Raw genomic sequence first — 18313 nt, forward strand, 5'->3', positions numbered from 1 at the left:
TAGTCCTGTCACTAGCGTATGGTAAAGACCAACATACATATTTTATTTAATTTTTTTTTTTTTTTTGCAAGTCCTGGGGCTTGAATTCAGGGCCTAGGTACTGTCCCCAAGCTTCTTTCTGCTCAAGGCTAATGCTCTGTCACTTGAGCCACAGTGCCACTTCCAGCGTTTTCTGTTTATGTGGTACTGAGGAATCAAACCTGGGGCTTCATGCATGCTAGGCAAGCATTCTACCACTGAGCCACCATCCCAGCCCTTTAATCATATTTTATAGGAAAAAATTTGGTAAGAAAATTGTGAGAATCAATTGTATTGTAGCCTTCTTTCAAGTATGCTTATTCCATTATCTTTGTTTTACTAAATACTTAAATTCTGGATTTCACTGTGACATATTTAATTTTTTTGGGGGGGGGTTCCGGTTGTGGGGCCTGAACTCTGGGCCTGGGCGCTGTCCCTCAGCTCTTCAGCTCAAGGCTAGCACTCTACCACTTGAGCCACAGCGTCACTTCCGGCTTTTTTCTTCTTGCTTATGTGGTGCTGAGGAATCGAACCCAGGACCTCAGGCATGCAAGGCAAGCGCTCTACCACTGAGCCACCTTCCCAGCCCGACATATTTAATTTTTATAAATTTGTTTATAATTTATTCAAGATAGCTAATGGGTTAATTTGAAGGTGTAGATTTTCTGAATTACAAATCTAATTTATAGATCATCTGAACATTGGAAGCATGTGTACAATAGAAACGTTTTTGTTATTTTTTTTCTTTTCTTTTGTCGGTTATAGGCCTTGAACTCCAGGTCTGGGTGCTGTCCCTAAACTCCTTTGCTCAAGGCTAGTGCTGTACCACTTTGAGCCACAGCTCTACTTCCAGTTTTTGAGTGGTTATTGGAGTTTCACAAGGGTCTTTATTGCCTAGTCTAGCTTTGAACAGTGGTTCTCAGATCTCAGCCTTCTGAGTGTTTAGGATTATAGGCGTGAGCTCTACCAGTGCCTGGCATGGTTTTGTGTGTGTGTGCGCGCATGTGTGTGTGTGCATGTGTGCGTGCATGCCTGCATGCACGCACATATGTGCTAGTGCAGGTGCTTGAACTCAGGGTCTGGCTGCTGTCCCTGAGTTTTTTTATTCAAGGCTCTACTACTTGAGCCACAGCTCCATTTCTGGCTTTTTGATGGTTAATTGGAAATAAGAGTTTGATGACCTTTCATTGCCAGGGCTAGCTTCAGTGATCCTCAGAGTAGTTAGGATTATGGGCATGAGCCATTGCAGTCCAGCCACTTTCACTGTCTTTTAATAATACTTGCATCACTGAAGCATATGTAAAAGGATTTGTCCTAGTGTATGTGTGATCCAACAGATTGTTATCACTGTTGACTGGTGATTTCATTGTTCCATTATACAGATTTGAATTGAAATAATTTGAATATAACCAATCCTAGCATACTGGTACATTTATATTAGATGGATAATAATAGTTTTAATTCATTGCTCTGGAACTATAAAGTAGTTACAGAAATACGTAATACATAGTAAAATGCTCCTTTTGGGGGGGTGGTTAGGACTGAAGGTTTTTTGGGGGTTTGGGGTTTTTCTTTTTCTTTTTCCCAGTCCTGGGCTTGAACTCTGGGCCTGGGTTCTGTCCCTTAGCTCTTCAGCTCCAGGCCTACCACTTGAGCCACAGTGCCACTTCTGACGTTTTCTGCTTTATGTGGTGCCCAGGAGTCGAACCCAGGGCCTCATGCATGCAAGGCAAGCACTTGACCACTGAACCAACTTCCCAGCCCCTAGGACTGAAGTTTTAATTCAGAGCTTTGAGTTTGCTAGGCAGGCACTCCACTTCAGCTACCTAGAACTTTTTGCTTTTGATATATATGGAATAGGCTCTTTGATTTACACCAGAGCCGGTCTAGACTGTGCTCCTCCTGGTCATACTTCCCATGGTAGCTAGGATAACTGGCCTGTGCCACCATATATGTAGATTTTTATTTGGTGAGATGGGGTCTTGTGAACTTTTTTCCCAGGCTGGCTCTGAACTGGGATCTTCTTAATCTCTACTGTTCAAGTAGTTAGTATCACAGGTATGAGGCACCATACTGAGCCAAAATGCTCTTTTTCAGTCATGCTTATTTGGAGTTAAGATAATGGAGCCTAGATAGGAACTATAGGTCAGTGTAGAGCTCTTGCCTAATGTGGGAGGCCCTGTATTCCATCCCTAGCATGGAAGGCAGGAAGAGGAAGGAAAATACATGAAGCCTGAAGTACTTAATACTTGATTTGTTCCAAATCAGGCCCTACACATTCTGACTTAGTATTTCAAAATTGATTTGAGAAACCTAAATTTTCAACCTGCCCTTTTACCTCTAGAGATTTGGGATAACTTTAAACCTTCAGCTAGTTAGTGGTGTTTTGTGTTTTTAGAAAAAAAGGTCTATGTAGCCTAGGCTTGCCTAAAACCTATGATGATCCTGCCTCAACCTCCTGAACCCTGGAATGCTACCAGGTATGCTACCATACCCAGCTCTAGGTAGAGAATTTTGGATAGTTGACATTGTTTATCAAGTTTAACTAGTTTTGATGAATTTGTTCTGTTCAAATAAGATACATACATACATATACACACTTGTGTGCAGTATGAATGTGTGTAATATACTTTTTTTTTTCTTTTTAGTTCTAGGGATAGAACCCAGGGCCATGCCCATTTTTAGAATTTTGTCCTTTTTTTTTTTTTTTTTTTAAACTTTCTCTTATTTTAGTTGCTTAAATTTGAAGCTGGGCTTGTGAGCTCACACCAATAATTTCAGCTATAGGAGAAGCTATAGATAGGAAGATAGAGGTCCAACACCAGGCTTAAATAAAAACAGTTCCTACTGGAATTAATACAAAAAAAGGAGGTTGGGAGCACAGCTCAAGTGTAGAGAGCCTGCTAAGTGATACAGAGACTCTAAGTTCAAATCCCAGTACCCTGGAAAAAGAAAGAAAAGGATGTTTACATCTGAATAAAATAATCTTGTGGGTATAAAAATGAAGTCATTGGAGCTGGGCACTGGTAGCTCATGCCTGAGGCTGAGATCTGAGAATCATCGTTCAAAGCCAGCCCGGGTAGGAAAGTCCATGAGACTTGTTTTTTTTGTTTTTTTTTTGTTTTGTCATGGGCTTGAACTCTGGACTTGGGCATTGTCCCTCATCTCTTCATCTCAAGACAAGAGCTCTACCACTTGAGCCACAGCACCAATTCCAGTTTTCTGGTGGTTTATTGGAAATAAGAGTCTCACGGATTTTCCTGTCCAGGCTGGCTTTGAACCGTGATCCTCAGATCTCAGCCTCCTGTGTAGCTAGGATTACAGGCATGAGCCACTGGCATCTGGCCCATGAGATTCTTTTTTTTTTTTTTTTTTTGGGGGGGTCCTGTCATGGGGCCTGAACTCTGGGCCTGGGCGCTGTCCCTCAGCTCTTCAGCTCAAGGCTAGTGCTCTACCACTTGAGCCACAGCACCACTTCCGGCTTTTTTCTTTTTTCTTATATGGTGCTGAGGAATCGAACCCAGGGCCTCTGGCATGCAAGGCATGTGCTCTACCACTGAGCCACCTTCCCAGCCCCTGGCCCATGAGATTCTTTTTTTTTTTTTTTTTTTTTGGGGGGGGGGGGTCCGGTTGTGGGGCCTGAACTCTGGGCCTGAGTGCTGTCCCTCAGCTCTTCAGCTCAAGGCTAGCGCTCTACCACTTGAGCCACTTCCAGCTTTTTTCTTTTTGCTTATGTGGTGCTGGGGAATCGAACCCAGGGCCTCATGCATTGCAAGGCAAGCACTCTACCACTGAGCCACCTTCCCAGCCCCCCCATGAGATTCTTATCTCCAATAAACCACCAGAAAACCAGAAGTGGTGCTGTTGCTCAAGTGGTAGAGCATTAACCTTGAGCTGAAGAGTTGAGGGACAGCACCCAAGCCCAGAGTTCAAGCCCCACAACTGATTTAAAAAAAAAAAAAAGTCATCGGGCTGGGAATATGGCTTAGTGGTAGAATGCTTGCCTAGCATGCATGAAACCCTGGGTTCAATCCCTCAGTACCACATAAACAGAAAAAGCTAGAAGTGGCACCGTGGCTCAAGTGGTAGAGTGCTAGCCTTGAGCATGAAAAGGCTCAGAGACAGCACCCAGGCCCTGAATCCAAGGACAAGGACCGGCAAAAATAATAATAATAGAAATAAAAGTGAAGTCATCCCAACTTGTCTGACTGATGGTTGTTTCCAAAATAGCCGCTCTTGCTTTTCATTTCTGGCTAGTAAAACAGCAACAAGTAAATAAATACAAGTATTTAAAGGCATTTTAAACTAAATTTATTCCTTGTTGCTCAAATTTACAATTATTAGCTATTGTAATTATATATATAGGTGTGTGGGTGTGGGGGTGTGGGTGTATATTGCTAGCCTTGAGCAAAAGAAGCTCAGGGACAATGCCCAGGCCCCGAGTTCAAAACCCAGGACTGACCAAAAAAAAAAATCTTACTTTATGATAGCTACAGTTACTTCTTACTAAATATAAGAAAGCAAATTTTATTTTCACTATGTTGTAAAAATAGATGCTTTTTGGCTTGGAGTTGTGGTCCTTTAGTACAGCAATTGTCAAACATGCAATGAGGTTCTGGGTTCCATTCTGTAGCATAAACATGCAAACAAAGACATGCAGATGCTGTAAACATGTAAATACATGTGCGTTTTTTTAAGACTTGAATTTGTTTTCTGCTTCTTAGTTTGTTAATAGTAGTATATTACTGCTTTAACATTAAAAACTTATTTTTTAAAATGTGAGGTTTAGCCAGGTGATGGTGGGTCACACCTATAATCCTAGCTACTCAGGCTAAGAAATCTGAGAGTTGTAGTTTGAAGCCAGCCTGGGCAAGAAAGTCCATGAGACTCTTATCTCTAACCATCAAAAAACCAGAAGTGGAGATGTGGCTCAAGTTAGAATGCTAGCATTGAGCAAAAAAGTTCAGGGTCAGTGCCTAGGACTTTAGTTCAAGCTCCAAGACTGGCACCAATAATGAAAAGTACTTAAATGAAAAGTACTTCAGAAATATAGTATCCAGGGCTAGGAAGGTGGCTCAGTGGTAGAGTGCTTGCCTTGCATGCATGAGGCCCTGGGTGCAATTCCTCAGCACCACATAAGCAGAAAAAATCAGAAGTGGTACTGGCTCAAGTGGTAGAGCGCTAGCCTTGAGCTGAAGAGATGAGGGACAGCACCCAGGCCCCACAACTGACAAAGGAAGGAAGGAAGGAATCCAAAAGTTGTACTTAAAAGTGCCACTTTTTTTTTCCTTTTTGTGGGATTTCTGTTCTTCCCCCTCCCCCTCAGGAGTGCCATTTTGCTTATTTTAATGGTATTTAAACATTCTAAAATGTATTCCTATATAGCATCAGACCAAGAAGGGTTCCATGAGATCAGTGTATAGAAGTGTGCTACTAAAATTTTATTAGCTGAATAGATGTTCTTGGTAGTACACTGATATCTAACGATTCTTGCCCAGTAGGTCAGTATAATTTAGTCGTTATAATTAATTGCTACTGTAAAGTATAACACCTTTTAGAATAAGGTAGATACTAAATACCATAAAGGAAATACAATTGTCTTGCTTTTATTTACGTCTAAACACAAAGAAGAAAAAAATTAGAATTTTCTGGGAGGTTTTGTTAACAAAGTTACTAGTTTGAGAAGGAAGCCTTACTGATTATACATAGCTTTTCATCTAGTTCTTATTGTCACTAGTGTTGGGTTGCTTTCATTAACCAAAATATGAGATTGCTAGGAATGGAGCAGCAAATATCACTTGATTTAAATATTTTGACATAATCTTATTTTTCTTTATAGGGAACTGACTCTCTTTTGGAGTAAGCTGCAAAGAAGAATTGATGCTTCTTTAGATACGTTTTTGGAACGCTGTCGTCAGTTTGGTGTCATAGCTAAAACACAGCAGCATTTGTTTTGCTTGATTAGAGTTATACAAACTGAAGTGAGTAATTTATGCTTTCTGTGTTGATTGTACAAGACAGAAGACAAGTGAGGTGCTAAATTGTTAGGCAGTTCCTCTTAGATGAAGAAAAATTTGGAGTTTAATAAAATATGGAAGTGGCCTTATCTAGCTGTTTCTTGCAGGAAGTTTTATTTTTGTTTTGCTTTCATCTTTGGTACTGTACTCTCCCTTCCCAATGTAACTTTCCATATTCTTTAATTTATTTGAAATATATTTAGTCTTATCCATTGAAGATAGGAAGGAGAGAGGTGGGGGGGGAAAATCACCAAAAACATATTTTTGTTCAAACAAGTTAGATGATAATTTGTTCCATGTGTGTGTGTATGCGCGTGCGTGCATGTGTGTATGCTGGGTCTTGAACTCAGAGCCTGAGCACTATCATTTAGCTTTTTCACTCAAGACTAGCACTCTACCACTTAAGCTAAAAGCTCCATTTCTGGTTATTTGGAGAAAAGAGTCTCCTGCCCAGGCTGGCTTTAAACCATGCTTCCCAGCTTTCACCTGCTGAGTAGCTAGGATTACAGATGTGAGCCTCCAGTACCTGGCTCCTTTTTTCTTACTCCTTTTTTTTAGTAGTGTGTATGTGTTAATATTGGGACTTGAATCTGTGGCTTAGGTGTGGTCCCTTCGCTTTTTCACTCAAGGCTAGTACCCTAATACTTGAACTGCATTTCCATTTCTTTTTCTTTTTTTGATGGTGCTAGTGTTTGAATTCAGGGCTTGCTGGGCTGGTGCTCTATGGCTGAGACATGCCTTCAGCATATTTTTCACTCAGTACTTATAGAATAAGGTTTTGCTTCTTACTCAGACATATACCTGTACTATGATTTGCCTAATTTATGTATTTTGTAGTCTTTGGGTAACATACACCACCATACCTAGTGTTTGTCAGGCCTCCATGGAGATGGAATCTTGAGGATTTTTTTGCCTTTGCTTGCCTGGAATCTTGACCCTCCTAGTCTCAACTTCCCATGTAGTTTAGAATAACATGTGCATACCACAAGCCCAGCTATGGGTTGAAAATTTTTCTATCCCAGCTATGATCTGCAGTTCTTCCAGTCTCATCCTCCCAAGTAGCTAGATGTGGCTCACTGGTGCCAGTCTGATAATTTGTTTTTGTTTGTTTTTTTGTACTAGTACTGGGATTGGAATTTAGGGTTTTGTATTCTCACTTGGCTTAGCTTTTCTTTTTTTTTTGGGTCTGGTCATGGGGCCTGAACTCTGGGCTTACGCGCTGTCCCTCAGCTCTTCAGCTCAAGGCTAGTGCTCTACCACTTGAGCCACAGTGCCACTTCCGGCTTTTTTCTTATGTGGTGCTGAGCTCTACCACTGAGCCAACTTCCCAGCCCCCTTGGCTTAGCTTTTCATTCATAGTTGGTGCTCTACTACTTGAGTCATACCTCCAGTTCCAACTTTTTTATTTTATTGATCATGGGACTTGAACTCTGGACTTGGGCGCTGTCCCTCAGCTCTTCAGCTCAAGGCAAGCACTCTACCACAGCACAACTTCAGTTTTCTGATGGTTAATTGGAGATAAGAGTCTCGCTTTCTTTGCCCCTGCTAGCTTTGAACCATTATCCTCAGATCTGTATCCTTAGTAAGCTAGAATTATAGGCATGAGCCATTGGCACCTGGCTAAGTTCCAACTTTTTGTTAGAGATAAGAGCCCCTCAGATTTGTCTTCCTTGGCTAACTCAGAACCTTCATCCTCAGACTGGAGCTTCCTAAATAGCTTCCAGCGCTTGGCTTGATTAGTGTGTGAGTGTGGGTATATGCATGTGTGCGCCTATGTATGCATGTGCAAGTGTGTATGCATGTGCAAGTACTGGGGCTTGAACTAAGGAAATAGGCCCAGTTGCTTTATTGGCTCCCTATGTCATAAACCTAAGTTCCTTTTATCAGCGCTTCTCTTCTATCCCATATTCTACCACCTAACTATTCCAATCTTAGATAAATATTTCTATTCCATATAGCAAGAAGGAACCTGTGTGGGTAAAACTACACTATGATACACTTTTTTACTCTCTGCACACATACATGAGGCCACAAAGCTCTAAGAGAAGCTAGGAGATATGTTCCTTATTATAGGTGACTATAATTAATGAGGAAACAGGTGTTCTGACAGGGCACACTCCTGTAATCTCATCATTTGGGAGGCAGTGGTAAGATTGTAAATTCAATTCTACTAGAGCTAAATAGTGAGACTCTCTCTAAAACACTAATTCTAAGGAGATACAGTTTAGTGGTAGAACAGCTGCCTAGCATGCATAAATCCCTGCTTGATCTTTAGGATGGATGGATGGACAGATGGACGGACGGACGGACGGACAGACAGACAGACAGACAGATAGATCCAGTGTTGTTGTTTAAATTGTATCTAATCCAGTCTTTCATGTTTAGAGAAGTAGGATCTAAATGTAACTTACATGAAGAAAAGTTTAATAATTCTATTTGCTTATGCTTTTTTTTTTGTCTTGGTTGAAGTTGAGACAGAATCTTAACTATGTGACCTAGGCTTGCCTCAAACTTTCAATCTTGCTTTATCTTCTGGAGTGTTGGGTTGATAGGTATGCTCCAAGAAGTTTAAAGCTAAAATACCTTATTGATGGGCATTAATATAATCTCTGTATATACAAAAATTGCTTTTTTTTTTTCCCTCACAGGCACAAGATGCTGGCCTTGGCGTATCAATTTTACTATGTGTCAGAGCTCTTCAGCTCAGATCAAGTGAAGATGAGGAAATGAAAGCATCAGTTTGTAAAACAATTTCCTGTCTTTTACCGGAAGATTTAGAAGTTAGAAGAGCCTGTCAACTTACAGAATTCTTAATTGAACCCAGTTTGGATGGCTTTAATATGTTGGAAGAACTGTATTTGCAACCAGATCAAAAATTTGATGAAGAAAATGCACCAGTTCCAAATTCTCTCCGGTGTGAACTCTTACTAGCTTTAAAAGCCCACTGGCCTTTTGACCCTGAATTTTGGGACTGGAAAACTTTAAAACGACACTGCCACCAACTTCTAGGTCAAGAAGCCTCAGATTCTGATGATGATTTAAGTGGATTTGAAATGTCTATTAATGACACAGATGTTTTGGAGTCATTTTTCAGTGACTATGATGAAGGTAAAGAAGACAAACAATATAGAAGAAGAGATCTGACAGATCAACATAAGGAGAAAAGAGACAAAAAACCCATTGGTTCTTCAGAAAGATACCAGAGGTGGCTTCAATATAAGTTTTTCTGTTTATTGTGTAAACGGGAATGTATAGAAGCCAGAATTCTTCATCATTCTAAAATGCATATGGAAGATGGAATTTACACCTGTCCAGTTTGCATTAGAAAGTTTAAGAGAAAAGAAATATTTGTTCCTCATGTGATGGAACATGTTAAAATGCCACCAAGCAGAAGGGACCGCTCTAGAAAGAAATTACTGTTGAAAGGTTCTCAAAAGAGTATTTGTCCCAAGAGCCCCTCTTCAACCTTGGAACAAAACCAGTCACTGAGTGAAGAAGCCAAAGGAGAGTCTCATGAATATGTCACATTCAGCAAATTAGAAGATTGCCACCTGCAAGACCGAGATTTGTACCCATGTCCTGGTACAGACTGTTCCCGTGTGTTTAAACAATTTAAGTACTTAAGTGTGCATCTTAAAGCTGAACACCAAAATAATGATGAAAATGCCAAGCATTACTTGGATATGAAAAATAGAAGAGAGAAGTGTACTTACTGTCGGCGACATTTCATGTCTGCTTTTCATCTGCGAGAACATGAACAAGTGCATTGTGGTCCCCAACCTTATATGTGTGTGTCTATAGATTGCTATGCTAGGTTTGGATCAGTGAATGAACTACTTAATCATAAACAAAAACATGATGATCTTCGTTATAAATGTGAGTTAAACGGCTGTAATATTGTTTTCAGTGATTTGGGACAGCTCTACCACCATGAAGCACAACATTTTAGGGATGCATCCTACACATGTAACTTTCTTGGCTGTAAAAAGTTCTATTATTCCAAAATTGAATACCAGAAGCACCTCTCGATGCATAATGTTGAAAATTCAGGTGGAGACATGAAGAAATCAGTGAAACTTGAGCCTCCAATAGATGAAAAGCAAGATTGTGTTGATCAGCCCCACCTACTTGACCAAATCAATAAATCACATTTACCTGAAGATCTTTTCTGTGCAGGACCAGCTGGTTCACAAGTAGATGCTACAGAAAACCTGAAAGAAAACAGTGACAGTAATTCTAGTGACCAGTTAAGTCATAGCTCTTCGGCTTCTATGAATGAAGAGTTGATTGACTCATTGGATCACTCTGAAACCATGCAAGATATATTACTATCTCATGAGAAAGTTTTTGTGTCTTCTAGTTTAAAAGAAAAATGTTCAAACATGGCAGTTTGTTTTGATGGAACAAAATTTACCTGTGGTTTTGATGGCTGTGGCTCCACATACAAAAATGCAAGAGGAATGCAGAAACATCTACGGAAGGTGCATCCATATCATTTCAAACCCAAAAAGATAAAGACAAAAGACTTCTTTCCCTGTTTGAGTAATCAAACAAATGACAAGTTTGATACAGAACCTAAGCCCTGCTCAGATACAAACAGTGACTCCCCAGATGAAGGTCTTGATCAGAATGTTCATACTAAATGTAAACGAGAACATCAGGGTTATTCTTCAGAGGCCTCTATTTGTGCTTCTAAAAGGCCATGTACTGAGGATACCATGTTGGAACTTCTGTTACGCTTGAAACATTTAAGCTTGAAAAATTCAATAGCACATGGATCTTTCTCAGGGTCATTGCAGGGGTACCCATCCAGTGGTGCTAAGTCTCTTCAATCAGTTTCGTCTACTATCTCAGACCTTAATTTTCAAAATCAAGAAGAAAATATGCCAAGTCAGTACCTTGCACAGTTGGCAGCTAAGCCTTTTTTCTGTGAGCTTCAAGGATGCAAATACGAATTTGTAACTAGAGAAGCTTTGTTAATGCATTACCTTAAGAAGCATAATTATTCAAAAGAAAAAGTCCTCCAGTTAACCATGTTTCAGCATCGGTATTCCCCATTCCGATGTCATATTTGCCAAAGGTCATTTACACGAAAAACGCACCTTAGGATCCATTATAAAAATAAACATCAAATTGGCAGTGACAGGGCAACTCACAAACTGTTAGACAGTGAAAAATGTGATCATGAAGGGCCGTGCTCAGTAGACATATTGAAAGATGATTGTTCTGCAGAACTTGGAGGTGATCCCAGCAGTAATTCTGAGAAGGCACAGTGTCATTCTAAAAATGAATGCAGTTCAGAAACAGATTTGGAGTCATCTTGTGAAGAAACAGAAAGCAAAACATCTGATATTTCATCACCAATAGGCAGTCATAGAGAAGGAGAAGGAAGAGAGGGACGAGGTAGCAGGCGAACTGTTGCTAAAGGAAATCTGTGCTATATTTTAAATAAATACCATAAACCATTCCATTGCATCCATAAAACTTGCAACTCCTCATTCACCAATCTAAAAGGCTTGATTCGCCATTATAGAACTGTACATCAATATAACAAAGAACAGTTATGTTTAGAGAAGGACAAAGCAAGAACCAAAAGGGAACTTGTAAAATGTAAAAAGATATTTGCTTGCAAATATAAAGAATGTAATAAACGCTTCCTGTGTTCCAAAGCTCTTGCTAAACACTGTAGTGACTCTCATAACCTAGATCATATTGAAGAGCCTAAAATACTTTCTGAAGCTGAGTCTACAGCAAGGTTTTCATGTAACCAGCCTCAGTGCCCTGCTGTTTTTTATACCTTCAGCAAGTTGAAACACCACCTGATGGAACAGCATAATATTGAAGGAGAAATACATTCAGATTATGAAATCCATTGTGATCTTAATGGCTGTGGCCAGATCTTTACCCATCGCAGTAATTACTCACAACATGTTTATTACCGGCATAAGGACTATTACGATGATCTATTCAGAAGCCAGAAAGTAGCAAATGAAAGGCTACTAAGGAGTGAAAAGGTATATCAAACAGCTCACACTCAGATGCATGAACATCAGACTACAAGGAGGTCACTTAATGCTAAAACTAAAAAATGTGGCTTAATCAAGGAAAAGAAAGCTCCAATTACTTTCAAAACAAGAGCAGAAGCTCTCCATATGTGTGTAGAGCACTCTCAGCACACGCAGTACCCCTGCATGGTTCAGGGATGCTTATCTGTGGTGAAATTGGAGAGCAGCATAGTGAGGCATTACAAACGTACCCATCAGATGAGTAGTAACTATTTAGAGCAACAGATGGAAAACCTTGTTGTTTGTGTTAAGTATGGTACAAAAATTAAGGAGGAGCCTCTTTCTGAAGCAGAGCCCTGTATAAAGAAAGAAGAAAATACAAGCTGTGAATTAGAGCACACAAAGCATGGCCATTCCCCTGGTAGCAGTAATGCAGCTCTCCAGAACACTGATTCTTGCCATCCAGGTGAAAGGGATGGAGGTCAGAAAGAGTGTACAGAAAATAATCCAGTATTTGATGCAGACAAACTGCTCTACAGGGGAACTTTAAAATGTAACCATAGTTCAGAAACCACTTCTTTGGAACAATGTAATATAGTTCAGCCTCTTCCCTGTAAAATAGAAAATTCCATACCTAATCCCAGTGGGACTGAAAGTGGGACTTACTTCACAAGTTTCCAGCTGCCTTTGCCAAGGATCAAAGAAGAACCTGGGCAGCATAGTTCGATTCAAGAAAACACTGTAAAAAATTTAACCCATGTCCCAAAAGAGAATTTTAGGAAGCCTTCACAATCTAGGTCATTTGATTTGAAGACTTACAAACCTATGGGATTTGAATCTTCATTTCTGAAATTTATTCAGGAAAGTGAAGAAAAAGAAGATGATTCTGATGATTGGGAGACTTCAGAGCACTTAACATTGAGTGATTCTTCACAGCCCAGTAATGACTTAGTAGGGAGTATTGTGGCAAATGACCCTGAAGTTGACATACCTCATTCTTCCAGTGACTCTGCAATTCATGAGAACCTGACTGCAATCCCACCTTTAATAGTAGCTGAAACAGCAACAGTTCCTTCCTTAGAAAACCTGAGGGTTGTGTTGGACAAAGCATTAACAGACTGTGGAGAGCTTGCCTTAAAACAGCTTCATTATCTTCGGCCAGTGGTTGTCCTTGAAAGATCTAAGTTTTCTGCACCAATTTTAGACTTGTTTCCAACAAAAAAGACAGATGAGCTTTGTGTAGGGAGTTCCTAAATAACAGTTTTGCTTTAGAAACAGACTTGCTCCAACACTGGGGACAATTGCCAACATGAACAAAGGCTGAGAACCAGCCACACTTGTTTAGGTAGAATAGGCTGTGTATTTACATGAATGTATAATATCTATGTCAGCAGTATTGGCTGAGTCCATTAGCTCTCCAGTTGGTTTATTGATTGGGGTTTTTTTTTGTTTGTTTATTAAAAAGAAAATGGAACTGTATTCTTGTTTGGTGCTAATTAATACATCAAAATATACTGGGGCTTCCTTTTTCAAATAAGTGTGCATGATTGTATATGGAACAGATACTAAGGTCCCAGGGTGGGAGGGCTAGGGAAAGGGATAAAGAGTTCTTACTTGACTTGAATGTGCACCTGGGGGTGCTTTGTGTAATATATTGTACACTACAGCATCTTATATTTTTTGAGTTGAGTTTCAATAAATGACAATTTTTCACCCATGTTATGTTTAATCAAAAGGAGTTTTCATACTACATGTAAACTGGAATTGCATGTGTATTTTCTGGAGTGTGTCCATGCTTTACTCCAGTAATTTTTATGTTAACAAACCATTCAGATCAAAGGTCTAGAAATTTTGTTGGGGGGGAGAAAATTCTAAATCTGAATTTTTAGCCCTAGTGCTCAAGAGAGCTCCTAGAGAGAAGGTAGTACAGAAGTTGGCCTGTTAGACAGGAAGAGGATATGGCAAACAACATGAAGGGCAGAGCAGACTCAGGCATGTTTTCAGGAAACTACAAATAATTTGATAGGCTGGCAATAACAGGGATGAGACTATTACACAGAGAAACAGGAGCCCATGAGCATATGAAAACTAATGAATTGGGCTTAAGTCTGTAAGCAACTGAGAACCTTTGATTGTTAAGCATACTAACACACTCAACTTAGATGACTCGAAATGTCTAGTATGAATTGTCTAGAATGAATCTAGAAATAGGGAATAAGACTATTGAAGTAGTTGAGGCATTCTTGGTAAGGTTGTGCTGAGAGTTTTGACAGAAGGGAGTGAGATGAAACCCAGATATATAAGGAGACGAGCTGGCCGTTGGTGGCTTATGCCTGTAATCCTAGCTAGTCAAGAGGCTGAGATCTGAGGATCACGGTTCAAAGCCAGCCCAGGCAGGAAAGGCCATGAAACTCTTTATCTCCAATAAACCAGAAGTGACACAGTAGCTCAAGTGGTAGAGTGCTCACCTTGAGCTGAAGAGCTGAGGGACAAAGCTCAGGCCCAGAGTTAAAATCCCATGGTCTACCCCCCTATGGGCCCCCCAAGCCCCGCCCCCCCCAAAAAAAAGACAGGAAAGAGGAGTAGGTATTTGGGAAGTTCGAAAGCTAAGGTGAGGTTGGTCTTTGTGTTATGTTTCAGGGATATCTATGATACCTATAGTGGCAGGAGTAAGAATATACAGTAAGCCCACCTTGCTGGTTTATTACACATGGTTTTGACCAAGTGTGGTCAAATAATTTTTTTAATCAAAAGAAATTTTGTACTTGCTTGCCAATGACATGCCCTTTTTCACAGAAGTTTGCCTTGCTGAGACTTTTTTTTTTTTTTGGCCAGTCCTGGGGCTTGGATTCAGGGCCTGGGCACTATCCCTGAGCTTTTGCTCAAGGCTAGTACTCTACCACTTGAGCCACAGTGCCACTTACAGCTTTTTCTGTTTATGTGGTCCTGAGGAATTGAACCCAGGGCTTCATATATGCTAGGCAAGCACTCTTATCACTAAGCCACATTCCCAACCCAGATTACAAAAAAAGTTTAATTCCCACTTGGGCAGTATGCAGTTAATGTGGAGAGATTATGTGTGATCTGATCTTTTATAAGTTTGTGAGAATATTCTTCCCACAAAGTTGATGGTGCCTAAACAAAAGTTAATACACGTATTTTTTTTCTTTTTGCTTTACTGAGATTTGAACTCAGGGCTTGTACTTGGAGTGCTCTCGGCCTGCTCAGCTTGCTCCCACTGGTACTTCATCACTGAAGTCATGCCTCCAGTCTAGCTTTTTACTGGTTATTTTGAAGATTAAACCTCACGAACTTTTTATGTTATTTGTTTTTTTGGATCCAGTCGTGGGCCTGCACTCTGGGCCTGGGTGCTGTCCCTCAGCTCTTCAGCTCAAGGCTAGCACTCTACCACTTGAGCCACAGCACCACTTCTGGCTTTTCTTTTTCTGCTTATGTGGTGCTGAGGAATCGAGCCCAGGGCCTCAGGTATGCAAGGCAAGCGCTCTACCACTGAGCCACCTTCCCAGCCCACTCACGAACTTTTCTATCCAAGCTGGCTTCAAAATTTGGTCCTCTGGATCTCAGCCTTCTGAGTAGCTAGGATTATAGGCATGAGCCACTGGTGTCCAGCTGTGTGCTTATTAAATGATAAATTTTTAGAAATTATTAAATTTTGAAAAATTTGTATTTGTTCAAAGGTGGTATGACACTACTGGAGGTGAGGCAGCTTTATGGGAAAAATTAAACTTCCGAAGTGCTATACTAAACTCAATATCCTGAACTCTATCCTGGTTTTGGTTTTTGTGCTGGTACTGGGACTTAACTCAGGGCCTCATAATCTGGTTTAAGACACACCTCCACTTCCAGCTCTGTTGTGTTGGAGATCAGAATCTTTTAGATACATATGCTTGGGTTGATTTCAAACCAGGATCCTTAGATACCAGCATTCTGCATAGCTAGAGTTATATATAGGCTTGATCTCCATGCACCTGACATTCATGGTTTTTCCTCAACAGTAGTCTTCTCACAACCATGTACCTGCAGATGTGAAAGCTCTACTGTCTTCGTGGGGAAGGGTCTGTTGTTTTGAGATAGGGTTTTACTATGTTACCTAGACTGGCCTCCAACGTTTGATTCTCTTACCACAACTTGTTTATTCTTACTGGGAAAGTCAAACTTGCTTACTTTGTATAACTCGGAAAATTGTTGCTCTGTTTCCCACCACAAAGTAAACTAATGCGCCCTGACATATAGCCTGTAGTGTTGATCAAGATCTAGAAAGCCTACTCTGTTCTGACATGCTTGTTCTGTACCTGCAGGCGTGACACTGTATTTGGAGGTTTGAACCCCTTTAAGGAAGGTAACCAGGAGAGGCAAGAAACAAACTTGCTAAGGGGGCTGATGGTATAGCTCAGTGCGGGAGCATTTGCATAACATGCATGAGGCCCTTTGTTCAATCCTCAGCACCAGCAAAACAAGCTTACAAATATGTGGCAGATGTAGTTCAGGGGAAAAAGTCCCAAGAAAGTTATCTAAAGCCAAATATTTACTAAGCCCATACCATCTGCTAGCCTGTGGATGATGGGTGTTGAAAGCCTTGTTAAGTTTCCCCAAGAATCTAGTAGCAAAGACACATTAAACAGAACAGTACAGATAAGTAAAAGTTATGCCCCAAATGCTCTGATGATTAAAGAAAAGGATCAACAAAAGCAGAATGAATGCTTCTGTGAGAAAATGTTTAAACTGAAATCTGGAGTATCAGAAGGAGCCAGGTTAAAAAAAAAAAAGGGGGGGGGGGAATTGTATCGTGCAAAGGCTTTGTGGTACAACATCATCCATTGATAACTTTGACCAGATTGATATAGCTGGAGTTGGAGGAATCAATAGAGGGAAAGGAGAAAAGAATGAGAAGGTAAAGAGGGACCATGTACTTAGTGTCCTGTAACTGTGTTCTAAATTAAGACTTTGAGCTGGGCACTGGTGGCCCAAAGCCTATAATCCTAGCTACTCAGGAAACATCTGAGGATTGTAGTGCAGAGCCAGCCTAGGCAGGAAAGTCCATGAGACTTGGATTAACCACCAGAAACCAGAAGTGGAGCTGTGGCTCAAAGTGGTAGAGCCACTAGCCTTGAGCACAAAATCGTAGGGGCAGTGTCCAGGCCCTGAAGCCCAAAACCAGTCAGAAAAAGATTTTGTTTAAAAGGCAATGAAGAACCTGTTGTAGACTTCAAAGTTGGGGTTAAGTCAGTAAATCTTCATGATAGGGGGATTTCTTGGTGGAAGTGACTTGGGTGGGTGGTATCGCTAAAGGTGGGCTGAAATTCCTGTATAGACAGTAGTGATAGATTCCTTATTGAAAATGTTTGGGTATGCAAAAAAATCAAAAACTTTTTTACTGGATTATTTTTGAAGCACCTTGTGCTTTTAGATTTATAATATGTATTTGGTGGGAACTGCCACTAAAAAAAATGGTGGTGTTCATGTGTCTTTGTGGCACATGTTGTTTTGAAATAAGTTTCATTGTATAGCCAAGTTGGACTCAAAAATCATAAACCTCCTTACCTGGGTTAACAGGTATGCTAGCATAGTTCTTTTACACAAAATGCCAAATTTTATTACAGCTATAGAAGAGCCATCTAAAGAATGAACAGTTTCACCTCAGTACAATGGCTCACACATCTATAATCCCATCTTAGAAGGCAGAAATAGGAGGATCAGGGTAGAAACCAGCCTAAGCAGAAATTAAGCAGGGCCCTATCTGAAAGAACAACGGAGGCATGATGTTATGCATCTTTAATCCTGGCTATCCAGCAGGTTTAGATAGGATGGTCCATGTGCAAGCTGTTTGTAAAAATCTGGTATCTTACTCTGAAGAATAAGGATTGGGGATATGTCTGAAGTACAGCATGAGGCTCTGGGTTCAAACTCCAGTATTGGAGGAAAAAAGAGAACATTTTTGCTTTGCAGAAGTAGATGTCAAGCCCAAGTAGTAGCACACCAGCCTTGAGTGAAAAAGCCAAGCAAGAACATAGGCCCTGAGTTCAAATCCCAGTGCAGCATAACATACATCGTACATACACATATTTGGATTCACCTGTAATATTTAAGTGCTTAGTATATGCCAAACACTAGGAGTACATAGGATGATAGATGGCCTTGGTTCTTGTCTTCCTTGAGTTTACAATAGAAAAGACAATGTTAACCCCAAAACTACATAAATAAGGTCAGGTGCCAGTGGCTCACACTTGTAATCTTAGCTACTCAGGAGGCAGA

The 18313-nt window shown here is 40.4% G+C and overlaps 1 protein-coding gene across 3 annotated transcripts in view; it reads left to right on the plus strand.

Annotated features, from left to right (window-relative positions):
• Positions 1–13757, plus strand: part of Rlf (RLF zinc finger) — a 69881-nt gene extending 56124 nt beyond the window's left edge. For all 3 annotated transcript variants that reach the window (XM_042677293.1, XM_042677299.1, XM_042677308.1), the window contains 2 exons: positions 5858–5999; positions 8684–13757. In XM_042677293.1, coding sequence (XP_042533227.1) covers positions 5858–5999; positions 8684–13294 — 4753 coding nt within the window. In that variant the 3' untranslated portion in view covers positions 13295–13757. The remainder of the gene's footprint in view (positions 1–5857; positions 6000–8683) is intronic.
• The last annotated feature ends 4556 nt before the right edge of the window (positions 13758–18313 follow it).

This window comes from Dipodomys spectabilis, unplaced genomic scaffold (genome assembly GCF_019054845.1).
Source record: "Dipodomys spectabilis isolate Male_0828 unplaced genomic scaffold, ASM1905484v1 ptg000002l, whole genome shotgun sequence".
Taxonomy (NCBI): domain Eukaryota; kingdom Metazoa; phylum Chordata; class Mammalia; order Rodentia; family Heteromyidae; genus Dipodomys; species Dipodomys spectabilis.